The 21,224-nt window shown below is 38.1% G+C and overlaps 1 protein-coding gene across 4 annotated transcripts in view; it reads left to right on the forward strand.

Moving 5' to 3' along the window:
- TOGARAM1 (TOG array regulator of axonemal microtubules 1) overlaps nt 1-21,224 on the forward strand; it is a 45,074-nt gene that overhangs the window by 21,568 nt on the left and 2,282 nt on the right. The window contains exons 7-21 of one of the 4 annotated variants that reach the window (XM_040600532.1): nt 1,629-1,729; nt 5,183-5,341; nt 7,374-7,472; nt 7,910-8,079; nt 9,252-9,420; nt 9,718-9,852; nt 10,565-10,718; nt 11,325-11,430; nt 11,837-12,072; nt 15,878-16,036; nt 16,602-16,728; nt 17,036-17,154; nt 18,692-18,881; nt 19,817-20,036; nt 20,809-20,895. In XM_040600532.1, the coding sequence (XP_040456466.1) occupies nt 1,629-1,729; nt 5,183-5,341; nt 7,374-7,472; nt 7,910-8,079; nt 9,252-9,420; nt 9,718-9,852; nt 10,565-10,718; nt 11,325-11,430; nt 11,837-12,072; nt 15,878-16,036; nt 16,602-16,728; nt 17,036-17,154; nt 18,692-18,881; nt 19,817-20,036; nt 20,809-20,895 (2,231 nt within the window). The other 3 variants (XM_040600534.1, XM_040600535.1, XM_040600536.1) reach the window with 3 other exon arrangements.

The raw sequence follows: 21,224 nt of genomic DNA on the forward strand, positions 1-21,224 counted from the left end.
TGCAATAAAAGGACATTGTAGATGTTTCTTATTATTGCAGATCATGAACTATTTCCATTTTATTACTGACAGACTATTGTCAAGTTAAAACGCTGCTTCACAGAGCTGTTCTAGAAGGAAGTTGTGTGATAACACATGCTGCTGTGACTTTAAACAGCAACGTTCTAGTTGTTGATGAGCAGTATATTTTATTTTTTAATGAAATAACAAGGTTTTTGAGGATTTTTGCAAATTTTTCAGTACAGAATTTCCTTTTCTGCTGTCAGAGCCCATGAGAAAGCTGCTTGTAGCTCTGATCCAAAGATGGATCTTTTATTTTTGTGTGTACTCGATGCATCTTTATTATGACTGGCATACAGCTGTATTAACAGAATAGGAAGGAATAGAGACAATAAGCAAAACAAAGGTTTTTCATACAGAGGGAGACTGGAGTGATTCAGAAACAGAAGGTTTTCACAGTTATGCAGTCTCAGAACTAATGAATACATACATATCTTCCCTGTATGCATTACTGCTGAATCACAGTTGTAAAAACAACACATTCAAATGCTAGAATACCTAAAAAGTCAAGACTATAAACTTCTGTGTGTTATGTTCTTCCAGGCAAGGTTTTGGCTAAGGACACATCCTATACAACATGCCGTTTCCATTATTCAGTGACACACAGGCTTGATGTTTTGCAGAATTCACAGATGCAGGAATTCTGATCTAGCAAGGAAGAGAGGGGACATCTAGCAGTAAGACTGTATTTGTAGAAGTGACAAAATATATCCCAGCAGACACTGAAAGCTTTGGAACGTTCATAAAATATCAGAGAGTTTAGTTCAGGTGCTTTGTGAGCATTGGAAATTGGTATTGTCTATTCACAAAATGTGTGTAGCTGGGCAACAAGAACACAGGCTTTTTGTGTCTGTTTACTTTTAGAAGGATTGGTTTATCTACTGATAAACTACCATGAGAAATGGGAGCTTGATACTGGTATTAGTGAAGTTTCTGAAGCATGTGCTGTCCTCAGGGTCTTAAAAGCAAATCCCCTAGCTGTGCATATTTTGGTCCCAGCAGAAAGTGGAACAGCTGCTGTTTCGCTGTGGCTATGACGTAGCTAGGCACAGTATGTAACCGTGCAGGGCTCTGGGTGCCATCAGCTTTAATATTCAAATGCGTAATTTTAAAGATTTTCTTGTAGATAACAGCATTTTCCTGGTGAATGTTTGTCTGCTAGACACTAAGCTGGAAACAGCTCATTCCTGGAAGTGAAAGGTTGGTGTATTTGGTCACTCTCATTTGCCATTCTTTGCTGGATTGGAACCAGCATCATCAATCCCTAGGGCAAACACTTTCTTCGCTTTTCCAATGTATGTTAAATTTCATCTTAGTGGGAAGTTTACTTTTAAGGATTGTCTTTATGGTGTTCTTCATAATGGACCTGCACATCAAATAATTTCTACTGAATTTTCTTTTTCTACTCAGTGTGAACATTTGTGGAAGTATACTGGAAATGTTTGTCCACCAAGTACATCGGGGATGAGAAACTGAAATCTGTTGTTTTTGCTACAAAGTGTTATGTAGCTGGGCTTTCACTACTGTGTAGAATTGTACCTATAAAAAATCCTTTTCTATTTTCACAGGTCAGACACCTTTCCACTACTTGGCAGCAAATCACAGCCTGCAAGATTGTCTTCAGCAAGAAACAGAGACCCAAATGTGGCAGAACATAACTCCAGCACAGGTATTGCACTGTGCTTTTCAATATCTGCCTTGCTTCATTGATGTAACAGAACAGTCACTTGCTGTGTCTGTTCTTATTGTTCAATGAGCTCACATCCCTTCAGCATTTAAAAAAAGGTAATTGCTAGATGCTGTTTGGTCAAATTAAGATTATACTGTGATGCTGCAGGTGAGAAGGAGCTCCAGGGTTCTGCCTTTCTATGTCAGGATAAAATGTGTGTAAATTCATTGGACACCAGCTGGGTAAGAGTAGGAAGGGTCACAATGTTGCAAACGGTTAATTTCCTAGTAGGAAATTGAATTTAAGTGATGCTATTCTATTTATGCTTACAGTGAAGTACAGGTAACTGCAGATCTCTGTAATGGGCAGAAACCAATTGTTTATGATTATTTATGCTTAAACAATTTTGATTCAACTGGGTGGACGAAAGGAACTGAGGGAGTTGTGTCCACAAAGTTGTTTTCAGACCTCTCTTCCCAAAGACTGCTCTGTTGCACCCCATTGCAGCCTCAGCAGCTAAGTATTTTTTCCAAAAAGTTTACAAAACTTAGTTAAGATTGAAGGGCACCTTACAGGCCTGAATTTGCAAAGCCATTACATTCACAAACGAGTAGTTGCTACTGAGACTCACGATCTTTTTTTTTGAGAAATTGAAGCTATTGATCCCCATTTCAGCTAAGGCTACTTTTCTCAGGATAAATTAGCAAAAAGGTTTTTCAAGTAACAGCATAAGCCAGAAAAGCAAATACTGCATGTACATAGTAATACATACTGTGGTTAATGATTTTCTATTCTTTATATGAAAAGACCTTCTGTGAGAAGTTGTCCTTCAGTGTTAAATAATGAGGAGTGCATTTATTTTGCTTATTGAGCCAGCTGATCAACCAGAATGCACAGCACTGGACCTCCTGCGGAGTGCTGACAGCCTACTACCGATAAGGCTGGTGTAAGACCTGTGCAGCTAATTGCTAAAGAAAAGTAATTTGCTCCTACTGCTGGCTGGACTCGACCCATCACACAATTCAAATCTCAAAAATCTTTGAATTTTCACACTGGAACTTGGAGAACTTGTAAAAATCAGTTTGATATTTAATGGGTCTTACCAGATGAGGTTTTTTCCTAGCACTGAATATAAATCCCCCTTGCTGTAACTTACCTCACTGCATTTTACTTTTATTTCAAGGGACAGAATGTCGTCTTCTTCCAAGCAGCTCCCTTTTTTTTTTTTTTTTTTTTTTTTTTTTTAATTCTTCCCCCCTCTTTTGTTTTCTGTCCTTTAGACTAACTCCTGTTTTTTCTAGCCTTCCTTCATAGGTCAGACTCTATGGACTTTCTAACTGCTGTCATCTAGGCTGTTTGCAACAGATGTCTTTCTTGCAATGTAGTACCCCTGCAATACCCGTTGCACAGTTAGAGTTGAAAGGGTTGCTTTGTTGTAAAACATGCAAAATCAGTCCTGTCCTTCCTGAGTCTTGTTCTTCTTGGATCGTTGTTCTACTTTATCATGAGCTCCTTGAATTTAGATCCTGTCCTCAAGCACGTGTGTATGCTTCCCATTTGCCAACCTTTATTTGAATTCAGCGTGCTGCCTTATTATCCGGCTGTTTGGGCAAACTGCTGGATAGTAGTGCATCCTGAACAGACTGTGGCAGAAACCTGCTTGATATATCCCTCCATTTGGAGAATGAAGCTTTTGGTAACTACTCTGTGTATGAATGCCTGGGATGATACATGGCATCTCTCGCTTCTTTCCTGCCAGATCCTGCCAACAGTCTGTTGCTGTGTCATAAAAGGAGACCAGATTTCTCTGATCATGCTGTTTTCTGGTGGATGCTTCCAAATGCATTAATTTACCCTGATAGAGCCCTGGAAACTGAATTGCCCAGCATGTGGGTCAGTCATTCCCTGGCTCCTTCTTCCGTTTTTTTTCTATTCTTTTTTTAAAGAGTTTTACACTTCTGCTCCTTTTTGTTCTGGAAATCTATTTGTCCCTTACCTATCATTAACTTGCTAATTCTGCTCAGATCGCTTCAGCTGTTTCTCTGAGATAAATTTTATCAGCTCCTCTTAGCTTTGTTATAATATAATGGCAGCTCTCAGACATTTCTTACATCCCAAATTCTTTCTGTAAGAGGAAGTTTGTGCAGCTTTTAATAGTCGACACCTTGAAAACCTCTCTGTGGCCCATCTTTCCTCGGGATCCTGACAGTTTCAGAGGCCAGAGGGTGCTGTCATACTAAATACAGCAAGATCGGTCCTAAAGTGTGAAGTCTTAATGTTGATATATGAAACACTATAATGACTAGACTCTGTTGGGACAATGCAGAAACTCATGGTTGAGGAATTGTTGGACCTTCGGGGATCTGGCCATGTAGTAATTTTCCAGAGCATCTCACGCCAGTCTGCAGTGTTCCTTGCTGGAAGAGCCGCACCTTCTCAAGCATCCCACAGCAAAACATGCCCTTCAGTTTTTGTCCCCTAGCAGAGCAAAAGAGTCAGCTCTGATCCAAGCTCTCAGCTGAAGAAGAGAAGACAAGAAACCTTTGTAAGGATTTCAGTACAGCTCTGGACCTCATGTGGATGTGGGGGGGGGTTGACAGTGACAGCCGCCAGCGCAGAGCTTCGAGGCAGACGGGCAGGCGGGTGTAGGAAAGGCAGCAGCACCGTCACGCCTGCGGCTGTGGGAAGCAGGGCCACCCCAGCAGCCCTCACAGCACCAGTGGTCAGCATTACCAGAGTTGGGTCACCCGGGTCGTGCCTGTCAATCTCTTCAATTAAATGGGAGGCTAGTTCAGTGGGATTTGTGGAACATGTAGTAAAAACACATATATAAAAGGACTTTTGTCGTCTTAGGTATTTGCATTTTAGGGGTATTTGAAAAAGCAGAAATGATGCTTTTAAGGATTCTTGAAGTAATTAGAGTTGGGGTTTGTTGTTTTGTTTTTTTTTTAAACCAAAACTAAAATGTATTGAGAATGGCATTGCACAATGCATTGCAGACATAAAAATGCTCCATTTCTGTTGTCTGTAACTGTAATGTAAAAATGTGTTTTATGACTTCTAGGCTATGTAAATCGAAAAATTTCATGTGTTTTAACTAGTATTTTACTATTTTCACTTAGTTGACATATGACTTAATTTGGCTTTTAATGCTGAATTACTTAGTATTCAGTTGTTCATATTTGAAAGATTTTAAACTAAAAAATAATTTTTCAAACTTTGAGTTAGACTTTCAAACTGGGAATATCTGTTGATGACACGCTTTGCATGTGAAAAATGAATAAAGCTTGAGCAGTTTTGTTGAAACACTCAGAGGCAAAAATGCTCATACTGTAGGCATAAACCTAGTATGAGGGTCTCTGAAAAAGTAACTATTGGAGAATCCTGTAGTACACAGGAAAAACTATTACTGATTTTCTTTTAATATTTGATTTTTTCCTTTTGTATGGCTAGCATTTGATGATAAGGGGACTTCTAAGGTTAGCGTAGTTGGCCAACATTTGAACTGTGGCAACGGATGTGGAGATTATGAGGACAAGAAGCAAGAAGTGTCACATGCTATTTTTCAAAGTCAAAATATGGAACAACAAAGAAACTTTATGTTTTCAAAAGGTTTGTGAGTTTGTTACATTGCAGTTCATCTGAGCTCTCATTTATGGCAAAAGCTGAGGCTATGTATAGCCTTCTGTAAAATAGGTTATATAGAAAATACATTTCAAAGTTTTTAGCATGGTTTCCTCTTTTCTAGTCTTTATACTTATGCTATACAAGTAGGGTTTTTTCCTGACATTAACTGAAGTTACACTGCCAATTAAATTACAATTAAAAGTCAAGCGACAGTACCTGGCATGACAAAAGGACCAAATTGTTCATTATCTCAGCCTGAATGAATGAACAGCTTTAAAAGTTTGTGTTTAAATTACTCTGTTGTTCATTGGGAAAATTAAGGAACTTCAACCATTATATTTTACTCAGTTTTAACTGTGTCATTTTAATGTGTCCTAGGAGCTGCTGTTCCCTACATCAGAATTGTTGTGTGTGCAATACAGATGTGTTTTGCAACTATAAGCTTGTTAGAACAGAGCAGCAACTTTTTTTTTTTTTTTTTTTTTTTACATCAAAAGTGAAATGTAGAAGTCAGCTTAAGGAGCTTGTGGCTTCACTGTCTCCTGTTCAGATTTCCCTCAGAGCTGGCAAAAATAGATCTCAAGTCATTATGTTTTAGTGACAAATAGAAAATTAAATAGATATTGAATAACGAATGTGAACTTTATGCCAATAAGATTTTTTGTTTTCTCCATCTCTTGGAGAGTTTTGTCTGTTCTCAAGGTTTTATCAATCTGGTGGAGTGCTATTTCATGTGAAACTTCTAAAGTTGAGCAATGGAAGTAAACTTTATAATCAGATTTGTAAATCCTTCTGGTTTTTGTTTTTAACACCTGCATATCCTGCGATGCCTGTGAAATGAAAGTTTCTGCTTTTTTTGGGCTAGAAACTGAGGTTAGGATAGAAGGTCCTGATCTGGGGTAGGTTCCAAAGAGGACCAGTATTTGATGCTCATTCAGTTATGGTCTAAGGGAGAATTAATTGCTCGTGAGTCCTCAAGATTATGTTCAAGAAACTCCCAAAAGACCAATTTCAACAGTTCTCAAATGTTAAAACTTGGAACATTCAGCAGCCAATGACTGGGTTTGTGGAAGGACAAAGCAACACTTTGAGAAAAAACCTTTTAACTTGATCTTTCTTCTCATAATGTATAAAAAGGACAGCTCCAAAAGTAAAACTGTGGAACCGGGTCATTTGTAAAGTAAAGAGGCATCTGTCATACTCTTACCTGTGATTATTTTTGACAAACTGAAAACTGAGATGAGGGCAGAAAGCACAAAAGAGCTGTCAAGAGCCCCAAATGACATGTTGGGATGCTGCAGTTTGCCTGGCAGAGGGCATTGTACAGCAGTCGTCATTGCAGACAGAAGCTGTCAGCTTACTGGGGTGTTTCGCAGCAAGGACGGTTCACTGGTCCACTTGACTTCATTTATGGACTTTCTAGTAGGTGATCAGGCTTTGCGGCATCATCTTTTCTGTTCAGAAATTTCAGTTTATTCAGGTTAAATAGCAAAAGCAAATGGTCTCCTTGTTTTACCGCAAACTAGCATTTTTATTTGCAACTAGTTTAGCCAATACAGAAGTGCAAAATACATGTCGTCCACTTTGGTGAAGAAATTGAGGCACTGCTTTATACAGGAAACAGCATTATGTGCTGTTTGGGGTAAAAAATATTTTAGCAAATTCTTGTTTGATTAAATTGTGCTGAATTATATACGAAACAGTGCTATACTTCCACTAAGTGAGTTTGAAACATCTGGTTGTTTTTTTCCAGTGGAATCAGTTGATTTAAAAATCCTCTTACAAACATTGGTTTTCTTTATGGTCTTTTGGCAAAAATTTTGTTTCCTATAATCTTTGCATGATTTTGAGGGTAATAATATTTAGTAAATCTTGTTAACTCCAGTAACTTGAAAATATACTGATTCATAAAGGTGATAAATTCAGATGTCAGCGTATGATGACATAGCAGAACAAAACAGCTACCTAAGTGTAAACTGCATGATTTACTTTGGGTGACTTTTTTTGTTTCTTTAAGGTCTTGCAGAGTCAGCGCCTGGTTTCCCACAGATGAACAACCTAGATTTCATTTCACCAAGTGTCCTGTCTGAAGATGCAGTTGTGATTGTTCATAAAGGTATTAGAAAACCAAAATTATCTCCTATATGCCATCATGTTATTAAAATGAGGGACACTGCACCTTTAGGAGGGGGGGAAATAGATTCCATACATAATTTCAGATTGTGAACAATCTCCAGTTTAAATTGGAATAAAAAGAATTACACTTGGAAGTTTTGCCGTTACTGGATATGCAGTTCCATTCCAACAAAGAAGAGGGGCAGTTTTATGAATTATGAAGGTTAGGTTGTGGCTGAGCGCAGTGTGCACGCATGTACGTGCATCCATCCTACCTGGTAGAGTAAAGGAAGAGTACTTTTGGGTGGAAACTGGTGCTAGTGGTATAAAGCAATGTTTTTTCCTTCTTGAATTACTTTTAGTTTTCTTCAGTTTTTACTATGTTCTGCTGAATAAAATGGTTATTTTGGTGAGGGCACAGCATGATATGCCTTTCAGGTGTTTTTGGAACGCCTCCTTCTGCACGAGCGTACAGCCCGTCCCTAACATGTGTAGTGAATGGAGATGACCAAGCTGTCAGAGAGGAGGCTGTGCCATCGTCAGGGGTCTGTGGGAGAAGCATCCAGCAGCACAGCGCTTCTCATTTCTATGTTGAAAATGAAAAAAAGGTAAAAGTTTCAAAACTTTTTTATAGTCTCACTTTACGTTTTTATATGTGTGAATACTGCTTGATAACAATTTTTTAGCCTGTATGTTATGGTAAAAAAAGTTTTGATTATAATAGCCTAGAGCCTGCTTTTTCTTTTGGTTCCTCTTTGGATATTTTATAATGGCAAACTGCTGTGTCAGAATCTTCCCACCTAACTTGAAAGTCTCCGGGAGAAGGGCTGCAGGAGGGACTGGAGCTGGAAAATGTCCTTTTCTTGGACTCCCACAGCACATAAAAGGTGGAAGGAGGAATTTTCTGGGTTTGGTCATGTCTTGTTTTTTTGATGGACATATATTAGTATAGCTCCATTCTTAAGTTTTTTAAAAAACACTGTCTGAATATCTGTCCCGTAATATGAGATCATAAAATGAGGAGTGGTGCTGCTTTGTTAAATACTATTTTCATCCGTTATAATGTGGAGCAAGATTTATCTGAATGAAGTATGATACAAATTTTAAAAAATTTGAATTGAAAATGACAAGTCTTTCTGAAAGCATTTAAAATAACATTTTAAGATACTAAAACTTTTAAGTTAATTATTAATAGTGTCGTAATTTTCTGATTCCCACTGAAGAGATGAATACTTGGAGGGATCAAATTCAAAGTAGTAAATGGAAGAATGTTTTAAATGTTACTAAGTTTTCATGAGGAACTGTGAGGAACTGTGTCTTAAATATATGAGAGAGTAGGGTCAGATCATGCTGTTAAGGACCACCGTTTAAAAAAAACCCTGTGCAAATAAATGTGAGTTAGCCCAGCCTGTTCATTTGTTAGTTAAAATCCTAGGAAACTACTCAACGCTGCCAAGGAATTGGTCTCGTAGACCTTAATTCTTTAACTATTCAGATGTTTTAGAGTAAATTATTATTTCTCTTAAATGTTTAAACCCGGAATGTTGCTTCTTTTTGCCAGTAGGACTGCTTACCCTGCAGAAAGCCTACATTCAGCTCTTTTCAGGATTTGAGTTTAATATTTATATGAATAATTTCCTTTTGCTGTGTAGAATAATGGTAAAAATAGTAATTTTCCATGCTTCCCTTAGACAATATCAAGAAGGGGGTAATAAGTTACTGTGTAACTTCTGCATTATGTTACATTGCATATCATAATGGGTGCATTATTTTTTTGCAGATAAAAGTGACCATGTCAAAATCTGCCCAGGATAAGATGAGGTGGAAGAAAAAAGAAGAAAAAGAACACAATCATAAAGAACATCAGGAAGTCAAAGACTTCGAAAAAAAGGAAGAAAACCCTTGGGGAAGTATTAAACTGAATGAACCAGAGCAAATGACAACAGAAAGTGAGGATTAGTGTTTGTTTTAAATGAATGATATACTGTTAAATGCTGCTGAAATGGAAATTACAATTTTATAATTACCAAAAGTCATGACTGTTTAGTGTGACGTGAGGTATTACTATAATTAATTTGTTGTCAGTCTTATAATGCAGATATTGGAGAGTAAAGTGCTTATGGGAAATAATTGAAAGACTGTAGTTTAGAAAAATTTCATGAGACAAATTAGGACTGGAAATACTAGGTTTTTCCTTTTTTCTTATATGTTGCTTTGTAGCTTGGGCATTTTATTCTATTTTCTAGAGTTAAATCTCTGTGGGGATATATTAACATCATCAAGAAATGTGTCTTTGTCATTAGAAAATGTGGCCTTCAATCCTTCATTAAGAAGAACATGCAGTTTGAAGAAGACAAAATGTTCAACCTTGCTAGATTCTGGTAAGCTGTTACAGTAAACTAAAGACTGTTAAAATGTTTGGACATGTGGACTGGGACAGTTCCACAATCAGATTTAATGTGTTTTGTTTGTACAGTGGGCAGTCCTGAGGTGCTCTGGAAGATCAGAAGTTTGCGGGTGGTGGTGAAGGGGATTTGAATTCAGCATTGCTCCCTTGAAACATTTTTCATCTGTAATGTCTTAGGAAGATTTTGGAAACATGAAAGGGTTTTTTATTTGCTCAGATGTAATGTATTAATGGCACCTTGTCTCCCTTCTGTCTCCCCAAAAAACATTTCTGGGTACATTTTGTCACCAAGATGCCTTTAAAATGCGCAGCAGAAATTTTTCAGAACAGAAGCTCATGCTGCTGATGGTCAAGGGTCTTCAGATTTTCACAAATGGCTCTTCAAGTTTTACTGTATTGTATCTTAACCACACTGTGGTTTAGCACATTGTGCATCTGCTTTTACATTAAACAACCCACTACATTTTCTTTGTGATTTTTTTATACTCGTGATTGTCTGCAAAAAAATTAATTGATATGAATGACATGCTGAATGATCGAGGATGTAACTGGAAAAGCTGTCTTTTTGAAAACCTGGTCCCTCAGGAGCAGCAGTCTATACCTCAGACTTTTTGTATTTCCTTCCTTTGAATGAATGCGTTTCTTCAGGTTATGCTAATTATTTCTTACGCTTCGTGACTTTGCAGATGAAATTTCTCTTGGGGCACGAGGACGCTATAAAGACCAGCCCCCATCGGTCACTCATAGCCCTGAAATAATGGACCCATCAGAACTGCAGCCCTTCTCAAAACCAGAACTGGCACTGACAGAAGCCTTGACGCTTTTAGCTGATGATGACTGGTAGGTGTAAACATCTACCTACAACCTGAATGTAATGTAGAAGGTGTTTATTTTGATAACTTACTTTAAAAAAACCCAGCAAAATGGACATAACTTCAAAAATAGTGAGAAGGATTGCAAGTGATACATGGGAAAAAAGAAAAAAAGTCATTTTAGTCCAAATCTGCATTAAACTGTAACTGTTGTAAACTGAGGCTTAATAGCTAAGCCTTCAGAGATTTGTAGAGATGTCTGAGTTTAAGCCCTGTTTTGGAGAGGGCCTCCACCAATACCTTCTTGTCACTTTCTGTGGAAGATAAGGCTTCACTTTGCTCTGGCTGGTGACATGGGCTTACAGTGCTGCTGCCTTTGCAGACTGGGGAAGCAATCCTTTAATTGCCATTACTGGAGCTGTGGACAGAACTGTAGGAAAGAATTGAGAGACTGGTATGCTAAAACATTCCTGCTACCACATTAAGAGACTCACGTTGAAAGAATTTCCTAGATTATATGTCACTGCCTTATTTTACAATAATTTGTTTGCTATTTGGTTTGTTAGAATTCTGCATTTTAATGTTTTTATAAAAATTTGCAAATGTTTTGAATTTAAATATTTTTTGTACATAGGAAGAAGAAAATCAAAGGTCTGAACTCTGTTAGATGTTTGTCTGCCTACCATGCGACTATTCTTACTGCAAAGCTACATGAAACAAGTTTGGCTGTGGCTCAAGAGGTTAAATTTTACTATCAAAATATTTTAATGGCTTTATGTGTGTATATGTATTTTATAGCTCTCAGGTACACTGAAGTGAAATGGTATGTTCGTCTGTGGTTAGTTTTCCTCTGTTGGACAGTCTTGAAAGGATGAGTTTGTCATTTGGCAAAGCAGCTCACACTTCAGATTACCAACACTTGATCTGATTTGCTAAGAGACTAAAAAAATTTAGATTGTAACTTTATAATATTCTTCATGTGTGTGTGGTTTAATTCTCACATATTGTGAATCAAGTTAGAAATGTATTTCTTAGTTGCTTTTAATGTTACTTAAAAATTACAAAGGGAAACATTAAGTTTTACTTATTTTAACGTATATTTTATAAACATTATTCATTGTTTGTTTGGGTTTTTCCTGTGTGCAGGTCAAGAATTTACGCTCAGGTGTTTCTCGAGCTGCTGTGGTCTGTTTAGGGGATTTGTTCACCTACCTGAAAAAGAGCATGGATCAAGAACTAGATAATACAGTAAAAGTCCTTTTGCACAAAGCTGGTGAATCCAACACATTTATAAGGGAAGAGGTAGACAAAGCACTGAAGGCTATGGTTAATAATGTGACTCCAGCACGTGCACTTTGTTCTCTTATAAATGGAGGGCAAAGGTAATTCTTATAAAGACTTTATAAAGAAATAACTTGTTAATAGATTAAAATTATCAAATATAGTCTTTAAAAAAATATCTAAGTACAATAGGCAGAAATGGGAAAATACAGTAAGTCAGCTCTGCGAAACTTCTACCCAGGGCAACGTTTGTTGGGATGAAACCAAATTGTCACCCCCCTGTTCCTTTCTGTACATTATGTAAAAGTCGGCTCTTAATTTTGGATCTTAGTATATTTTATGGTCATTTTGCAACACTTTGGTGGTTTTATTCACTGTTAGTATAGTATTTTTAGGAAGCTGCTACTTGGCTTTGCCTAGTAAAGCTCACATAGCATTCTCATTTTTCACTTGCTCTGCAGTCAAATGCCTGGCTTTTCTAGTTTTTAGAAATGCTTTTTTATTTAGAAAGATGATTTTTAACTTACAATTCTCTGTCTTCAACTATCTTGATTCATTTCCTCTTCTTCTGCAGACTTAGCTGGTTAATAGTCTTTTGTCTGCATTTTAATTTCCTTTGCAGTGGTGGTGGCCATTATTTTCTTGAGTACCTCAAACATACAAGCTCCATTTCTGGTTGCATGGTTTGATTCTGACCTCTGGCTTACCTCACTCTGTAGTAGAAGTTAAATTCCTTTCTTTCACTTTCCCTGTTAAGTATGTTGTTCTTTTATATCCTCATTCACTGTAATGGCAATACTTAATTAAGGCATTAGGCATTCCAGTATGTTAGAGACATATATACCTACTTATACTTAATCTCTTATCTACCTGTCATCACTTAATGACATTTAATAGGCTACATTTCTTGTAGCCTATCCCTTTCATTAAATATTTCAGATGCTACATTATAAATGAATCCTTAGGCTTTCTGCACAGCTACAAATTGTGAGAGTTAGTCTTGATTGAAAGTGTTTTCTTTGTTGTTTTGTTTCTGGGGAAGCTGGTTGTTGTGGAATACATTGATCCTGTCTCCTGAAAGCCAATGAGAACTGTACTGCAATTACCTGCACTTGAAACTGAAAGGCAAATATCAGCCTTGGCATTTAAATTATTGATGAATCATGCCCACACATAGTTGTTCTTGTGAATTTAAGAGCAGCAGACAGTAACTGCACATCGCTTTACTTCAAAAGCCATGCTAAGCAGTCTGTTCATACACTCCCATCTTTTCTTTACAAACCCTTGGCCAAGCAATACTCATGTTCGTAACTGGCAATGTCTGAGCTCCGCATTTTCAGTGGCTGAGTCAAAACACACTGACCTATCCTTATGGGTTTTCTAGACCTATAAAGATTTGACCCCTCCAGTTTGTGAACTCAGGCACATTTTCAGATATCTAAAGCATCAAAATTATCTGAGCTGTGAGGCTGAATACAGCATTTGAAGCAGGGATTAGTTTCTTCACAGCTCAGAAGACTTCAGTCTAAGTGGTGTCTCAGTTGTGGAGTACAGTATGTTTTAAATGCATGACACATCAGTGGATGGCCTAAGTAGCACTGTGAGTTTCAGCTTTTCTAGTACTGGCTTCAGGAAGCTTTGGCCGTATTAGCAACAAAGCCTGTGCAGCACATACAGATCTGTGATCTCTAGAAGCTGCAACAGTGAATATGAGAATTATCTTTCAAAGTGGAAATCTGGCAAAAAATGGCATGTCTTCTGTTCAAAGTGGAAAGGTTCTGTTTGACACCACTGTGTAATTACACAGAATATGTATTTTCTAAATTTGTCTCCTACATTGAGTTGCTTATGTTCACCCCAACTTACATATTCAAGTTAACAGTTACGGTTTTGCCTGCGATTCATTAGACCTTTTAAAATCTACCTATTTTCTGCTCAACACATTTTAAGCCTACTGTGATCATAAGTATTAATGCTGGAAACCCTGAGGAGATATATGTAGTGATTCCTTATCTGCTACAAAGTTGGTTTTGACTTCACCAACAAGAATAAAAACATTTTGTTTGCTTTTGTGAGCTGCTGCTCTAAAGACACTGGACTATTGCTGTAAATTTGCCTCTGAACAGATGCTTGATCCAAGAACATGATTCCAGGACTAGATCTGAAAGTGATTGTATCTCAGAAGTTTTTAAATCATGTTTCTTATCTATATGAATTCTGTTTAATTCTAAGGTTTTATGTGCAGGCAAAAAGATTGCCAACGATTTTGCACCAGCAGTGGGCATTCATGGGGAGCAAGGGTTTATAGTAGGGCCTATAGTAATAAGACAAGGGCCACAGTGCTTTTAAACTGAAAGAGAGTAGATTTAGATCAGGTATTAGGAGGAAATTGTTCCCCGTGAGGGCGGCGAGGCACTGGCCCAGGCTGCCCAGAGCAGCTGTGGGTGCCCCATCCCTGGCAGTGCCCAAGGCCAGGCTGGATGGGGCTGGGAGCAGCCTGGGCTGGGGGGGTGTCCCATGGCAGGGGGGTTGGAACGAGATGGTCTTTAAGGGCCCTTCCAACCCAAACCTTTCCATGATTCTTATTTGCTTCCATGGAGTGAGGCCTTTAAGCCTCATAGTTTGTGTTTCCCCATTGGTACGTGCTGCAGGAGTTGGTCTGTTACTGTCACCCTTCTCCCAAGCTCCCAAGACCTGTGGCTGCCGTACAGACCTAACTGCAGGCGCTGAGCACCAGCCAAAGCTTGTCTTAAAATAGGTGCCTCAGCAGCAGCTGAGTCCTGCATGGGAGCTGCCATGCCACAGGATAAGATGTTGCAGCCTGGACTGTATTGAGCTGCCACGTTTTGCAATTCGGATAGACTCGGTTAGTTGTCTTTGTGCAATTAAAGCTGCTTTGTGCAGTATAATCCAGTGGCAGTTTTACTTCCAGTGAGGCCATGGTAATCTATCCAACCAGAGAAAACTAAAATCTTGGTGAAATGGCAACAGTCATTCAGAAAGAACACCTTGAGGATGTCTGTGTCAAACTGCAAAGCTGATGTGGTTTACCAAGTCAATTCTTAGCACTCTCCTCGAAACCTATTTTTCCCTGTGAACGATGAGCCATACAAATGTGTCATTTACTGTGCAGGGAAACTGTCCTCAAAGTAGGATTTTTTCATCCAAAGACAAAAATGAATTTGGGAAAGTTTGAATTTGCAGAATTGTGTACTCTGAAAACACATGGGACCGGCAGGTACAGCAGAATTTCTATACAAGTTTAGTTTGCTGCACAAGTTTGAAAATGGATTCCAGTTTTTCTCTCATTTTCATCAGCACAGGTGTTTAATAGCCCCCATTTTGTAGAAAATAGACTTCTGCAGGATTTTTAGAAGTCAATAGAATACTGCTTTATTTAATACTAAATTTATATAAAATACACAGGATGTGTTTCTGAGCATAGTGACTTGTTTTTCATATAATTGATGGAAAGAACAACCAGAAAGTGTGCTTTCTAAAACATTCTACAACTATTTTAAGGAAAACTAGAAATTAAATTCTAAAAGGAAGAAAACTATTAGTTTTATTAATCCAAAAGGTACAGTTAGAGGTTGAAACTGACTTTGAACAAAGAGGATATATTTTTTCTTTTTTCATTTGCATTCTTGTAGTTTCGGATTTTAAGTGTATGAAATTAAATCTAATCAAATGGATTATCCTTTTAAATAAAGTAAATAAAATAAAAGACTTTGCTCCACAAGGTCTTCTCTTGTACAGCCAGAATACGTATCTGCATATCAGCAGCATACTAGTTGTAGATATGCTAAAGATGAGAAAACTTGTGTACCGTATGTGGTAGAGCACATAAATACTGCTGTTTACCTCCTGTGATGAGTTTTTATTAAGCAGCTGTGTTTTCTTTAGCCACCTGCATTCAGCGGTGAGAAGATGCACAGCCCAGCACCTGTCAGACATTGTAGAACACGTGGGACCAGAGCGGATTCTGTCTGGAACCAAAGCTGTTGCTGATCGGATTTTCCCTGCAATAGCCAGATTTGCACAGGATAGTTCACAACAAACCAGGTTAGTAAGTTCATAGTTACGATAAGCACATTCCAGGTGGCTGAAAGCTCTGCCTAGCTCGGTGTGTGTTCCTCTGCAGTGACAGAGGATAGAATCATTTTGGCTGGAAAAGACCCTTAAGATCATCAAGCCCAACTGTTAACCTAGCACTGCCAAGACTGTTCAGATAGCATCTGTGGCAGGAATTACCTGCATGCCTGCTGCAGCTGCGCTCACCCTGGCTGCAGGAAGAAGAGGGGCTCAGGGGACATACCGTGCTGGGCACAGATGGGATATAGGCCATGGAGGGAATGCTGGCACTGGGATCCACGGCATCTAACTGACAAGGCTGGGTCATCCTATTTAAAGATGGCTGAAATGGAAGATTGTTCTCATTGATTTGCTTGATTGTTGATTAAATCGTGATTCTTGAGCATAGTTTCTTTGTGAGAGGATGAAAAGTGTGTCTGGTTACACATATAGATAGCAGTCTTCCTGAGCTTTTTTATTTTGGATTTACACACCTATAATTATCAGTAGCAAATCCATGTTTATGGATGTATATGTCATGGTCTGTTTCCTGCAGGTATTACGGTCGAAAGATGCTCTTCAGTATGATGAGTCATCCTGAATTTGATAAAATGCTTGAAAAGTATGTGCCAGCCAAGGATTTGCCTTACATTAAGGAATCTGTTAGCTATCTATGTGAAAAGGTATGTGGCAAAGCTCATGTTTAACAGCCGAGAAATGTAAACGTGTACTAGTGGGTGGGAGGTGTAGACAGTGAACCTACAGGGAACGGGGGAGTGCATTCAAAGCAAGACAAGCAACCAAGTGACTACAGCATGGCAAGGTACTGCTTGTAAGCAGCCCTGGGCATGCCTTTACTCCTTGCAGATGCACTGAATGAAATGTACTTTGCTCCTATGCTTTGCATGACTATCAGACTTGCTTGTACAGGGTCTCTAGCAGTGCAGAACTGTACCAGACATGTTAATTAATGGTTACAACTTTGTGCAGGGTTTGGGGGAGATGCCATTAGATACACCGTCAGCAAAAGGAAGACATTCCCATACCAGTAGTGTTGGACATCTGAGGTCATCATCTACTTCCAGAGATGCTCTGAACATCACTGACAGGTAATGATCCTCAGTGTTTTACACTGTTAGTTAGTAACTTGACCGTTAGGATAATAGTCTCACTATTATCTTCACTACAGAAGAAGAGAGTACAGAAACATTCACAAAAGGGTTATGAAAATTAAATATACCTGAAGGAAAAGGAAAAAGTTGACATGTCCCAGGTAAACTCCTTTAAATAGGGTAATCAGTAACATTAAAATGGCTTTGTGAATTTTTAATCTTAATTTGTCTGTTGACTGTCTGGGAAAACACACACACAGCACACAAAAGACTTTTTAAAATTCATGGTAGATCCATGTCACCATCACTTTAAGATACTGCTGTTCGGACTCTGTAGAAAAAGCTTGCCTAGTGGTAGCCACAGTACCGGTTACCTATTTGTGCACTTACCTGTGGAGTAACCATTTAGTTAGCTCCTAACTGGGGATGCTGAAGGTTTTAAATGATACTCTGTTCATTTTTAGTTTTCTGGTTTGTCTTCTGATAGGTCTTCTATTGAAGTGAAAAAAGAAACCCTTTCCAAAATTTAAACCAAACCAAAAAGCTGCATCCAAGAATACAGAGTTCCTAGGGGCAGTGACTGCCTCCAGGTTGAAGAAAGTGTGTCTGTTCAGGAATAGGATTTCTTTAACACACTCTCTACTATTCAAAATAATAACTAATTCCACATTTGATGGTATATTTTGCTTTGGCATGTGAAACTATATGTCCGCATCCTTAGAAGAGGTGCTATTTACTGCATTATGCCAAAGACTCTCTTATCTTTGATTCAGATACTTTTGGTAGCCTGTAATACACTAGCAGGACAGGAGAGTTTGATGCCACCTTTTGTTCTCACAGAGCTGATAGGTTTGAATTTGAAAATGCGAGAAAGATGCTTATTCCATTCTCCATCAAAGACTTCTGTTCACGAATCAGGCATGAGCTGGTGACTCTGTCTGGACTGGTCTGTAAATGCAGGGTACTTATGTGGACAGAGGAGTGATTCCACAGATTTTATAATTCTTTCCATGACTGTGTAATGACACTAGATACTACAGAAAATTTGTTTCAAAATATTCTATGAAGAGTTGTTGAATTACCACCTCAGCACAGCGTGTGGCTTAGATGCCACCTTGATTGGGATCAGTGTTTAAAGCACTTGAAGAATAAAGAATTAAACTACAGTACCTTTTTTTTGACCTGTTGGTGTGAAGGGAGTTCACAACTGTTTCTGGTCACAAACTCAGCCGCTCTCATCCAGAAACGTGAAACAGCACAGGGCTTCTGCCTAGCCGAGGCTTACCTCTTGTGTGATGGGTATAGATGCATTTAGAGTGGAATGTGTATTGAGACTTTAGGAACAACAATTATTGTAAGGTGTTTTTTTATTTTTTTTAAAATAATAGCACCATGTTTAAAGTGAAAGTCCTTCATCAGAAAATTTTATGTTTGCTTCTCATATTTGCACTATATGGAAAGAGGATGCCTGAAATTAAAGACTCCTGTTTCAACTTGCGTATGGATTGACTGAATAACTTTTCCTTTCCAATAGAGAGACTACAGAAGCCTGTGAAGTCTCAAGAAAACCAGCTCCTCGTAATTCACTAGAAAGCGAAGAATATGCTAAAAACATTATAAGTTTATTGAATGCAAAAGATTTCCGTGATCGAATAAATGGCATTAAGCAGCTCTTATCAGATACAGAGAACAATCAAGGCTTTGTTGTTACAAACATTGTGAAGGTAACTGTATGCAAATATTTTATATTAAAGGTCTTTAAAGTTGTGTCACAAAGTTTTCTGATAAAAATCATAGCTCCCTCTTTCAACAAGAATGTATGATTAACAGGAAAACATTGAGGAATAGGTGAGGTAAGCTCAAGGGGGAGATATGTAAGCTACAAAGTTAGTAAAGGAAGTAAATAGGAGGAAGAAGCGGGAAGCTTTCACTTAGAGCACTCTGAACTATTTCTGGAATACTCTGTGCAGATTTTCTTGCCACTGTGCTGAGTAAGTATCAAAATATTGAAACAGGTTACAAAAAGAGCAGCAAGGATTAATAAAGATCTGAAGAACTGTCTTTGAAACACAGCTGTGAGTTCTGCCTGCTTTGTTTGTCTAGAAGCTGAGGAAAGGTCTTTATTATGATCAAGCTTGAGTAAGTATCCTTTCTAATAGGAAAGGAGGTTCTTTAGGAGAAAAGTACTACAATGGGGTCCAACAGTTGTAAACTAAAAATAGGTACAATGAAAGGAAAACCAAGATCGTCTTCTAACAGTGCAGTGTCTTTGCTGTGAAACTACAAAATGCTTTTGTGGAACTTCACAATGTCTTAACTGTAAATGTTTTTGAAATCTTTAGAACATTCTTTTTGCTAAATAGAGCTGTGTCTTCCTAAAAATACTTGCAGAAAATATTAGTCATACTGAAAGTTACAGATGGCTAATTTGCCTCCATTACATTGCATAGGAATGATTCAAATTCAGATAAGGTGAGATAAAAGTATGAAAGTATCAAATGTTGCTTTACTTGCTAAAAAAGTATTTCAGGTATTTACATACCAGAGCCATCTTTTGCTGAGATGGACAACTAAAGTGTAACAATAAAGCAGGAAATGTAATATCTGGCTCAAACATTAATTGTTAATTCCAATGAATGCTGTTTGGATACTTTTTCAGATCTTTGATGCCTTCAAGTATCGCTTACATGACTCAAACAGTAAGGTAAATCAGGTTGCTTTGGAGACGATGCACAAGATGATTCCACTGCTGAAAGACAGTTTATCACCTGTGATCAACATGTTAATTCCTGCGATAGTAGACAACAACCTGAACTCCAAAAATCCAGGGATTTATGCAGCTGCCACAAACGTTATTCAGGCTCTCTGTCAACACTTAGGTAAGTAATTTACTCTTAATTTTCAAGAGTTTTAATTGTATTAATGAAATTCTAAATGTAGAGAGTTACTCTTTCCAATAGTTTCCATCTGATCATTACATTTAGTAATGAATTATTGGTTTTATTCTCACAGTTTTTAAACCATACAAGTCACCTTAGTGTTTTGCCAGTCTGATACAGAAATACAGATAGCTGGACTTGTAAGTGCATAGGTGGTTTTGTTATTTTTCTATAGCACGTTCTTCTTGCTGTCAGGGTGACCAAGTGCTGTCTCAGGTTGCCCAGGGCAGCTGTGGAGTCTCCATCCTCGAAGACACTCAGAAGCCATCTGGACACAGTCCTGGCCAGCTGGCTGCAGTGGCCCTGCTTGAGCAGGGGGTTGGGCCAGATGATCTCCAGAGGTCTCTTCCCATCTCAACCATTCTGTGTGATTGTGTTTCATTATCCAGAAGCTTGTCACACTGCCAAATCTCTTAAAACAGGTCAAAGAAATAGATTCTTGCTGATTTGTGTATGCCACAACTATTTTCCTTGGCTTTGTAGCAGAATCTTGGTGTTTTCCGCAAATTAATATACTATGTTCTACCACATTCTAGGAGTCAGGGCTTGTTAAGGGTATATTTTTCTGCTTTTATGTCCTTAAATATATCACTGTGTTTTCTGAAGTTTAAGTAAGTAAGGTTCTTATTTACATTCTTCCATATTGTATTTATTACCAGACTGTTTAATTTTCTGTTTAAGAATTTTAACGTGTTTTGTTCTTTGCATTTAGACAACTATTTGCTCCTCCAGCCATTCTGCACAAAAGCCCAGTTTCTGAACGGAAAAGCAAAACAAGACATGACAGAAAAGCTTGCTGGTAAAGTGGTGTTTTACTATGCTTGTTTGTTTGCTTGTGTACCATCCTAATTAGGCAAATCCACTGTAGGATGGTGGTGGCTATATATCTTCCCTTCTGTCACAGTAGATTGTGGGCATTAACGATGCAGCAGTTGTCAAATTTCACCTCCTTCCAATGCAAATTTAAGCCACTGCTGATAAACCAAAAGATTATTATTATATAGTAAGATGGAAGATGGATAAATACCTGGGAGATGTATAAATACCTTAAGCTTATAGTAACTTTAATATGGAATTGGAGAGAATTAGCTGAGTTTTGTTTTCTAATGAGTTTCACTCTATCTGTAA

This window comes from Falco naumanni, chromosome 7, assembly GCF_017639655.2.
Source record: "Falco naumanni isolate bFalNau1 chromosome 7, bFalNau1.pat, whole genome shotgun sequence".
In the NCBI taxonomy this organism is placed as follows: domain Eukaryota; kingdom Metazoa; phylum Chordata; class Aves; order Falconiformes; family Falconidae; genus Falco; species Falco naumanni.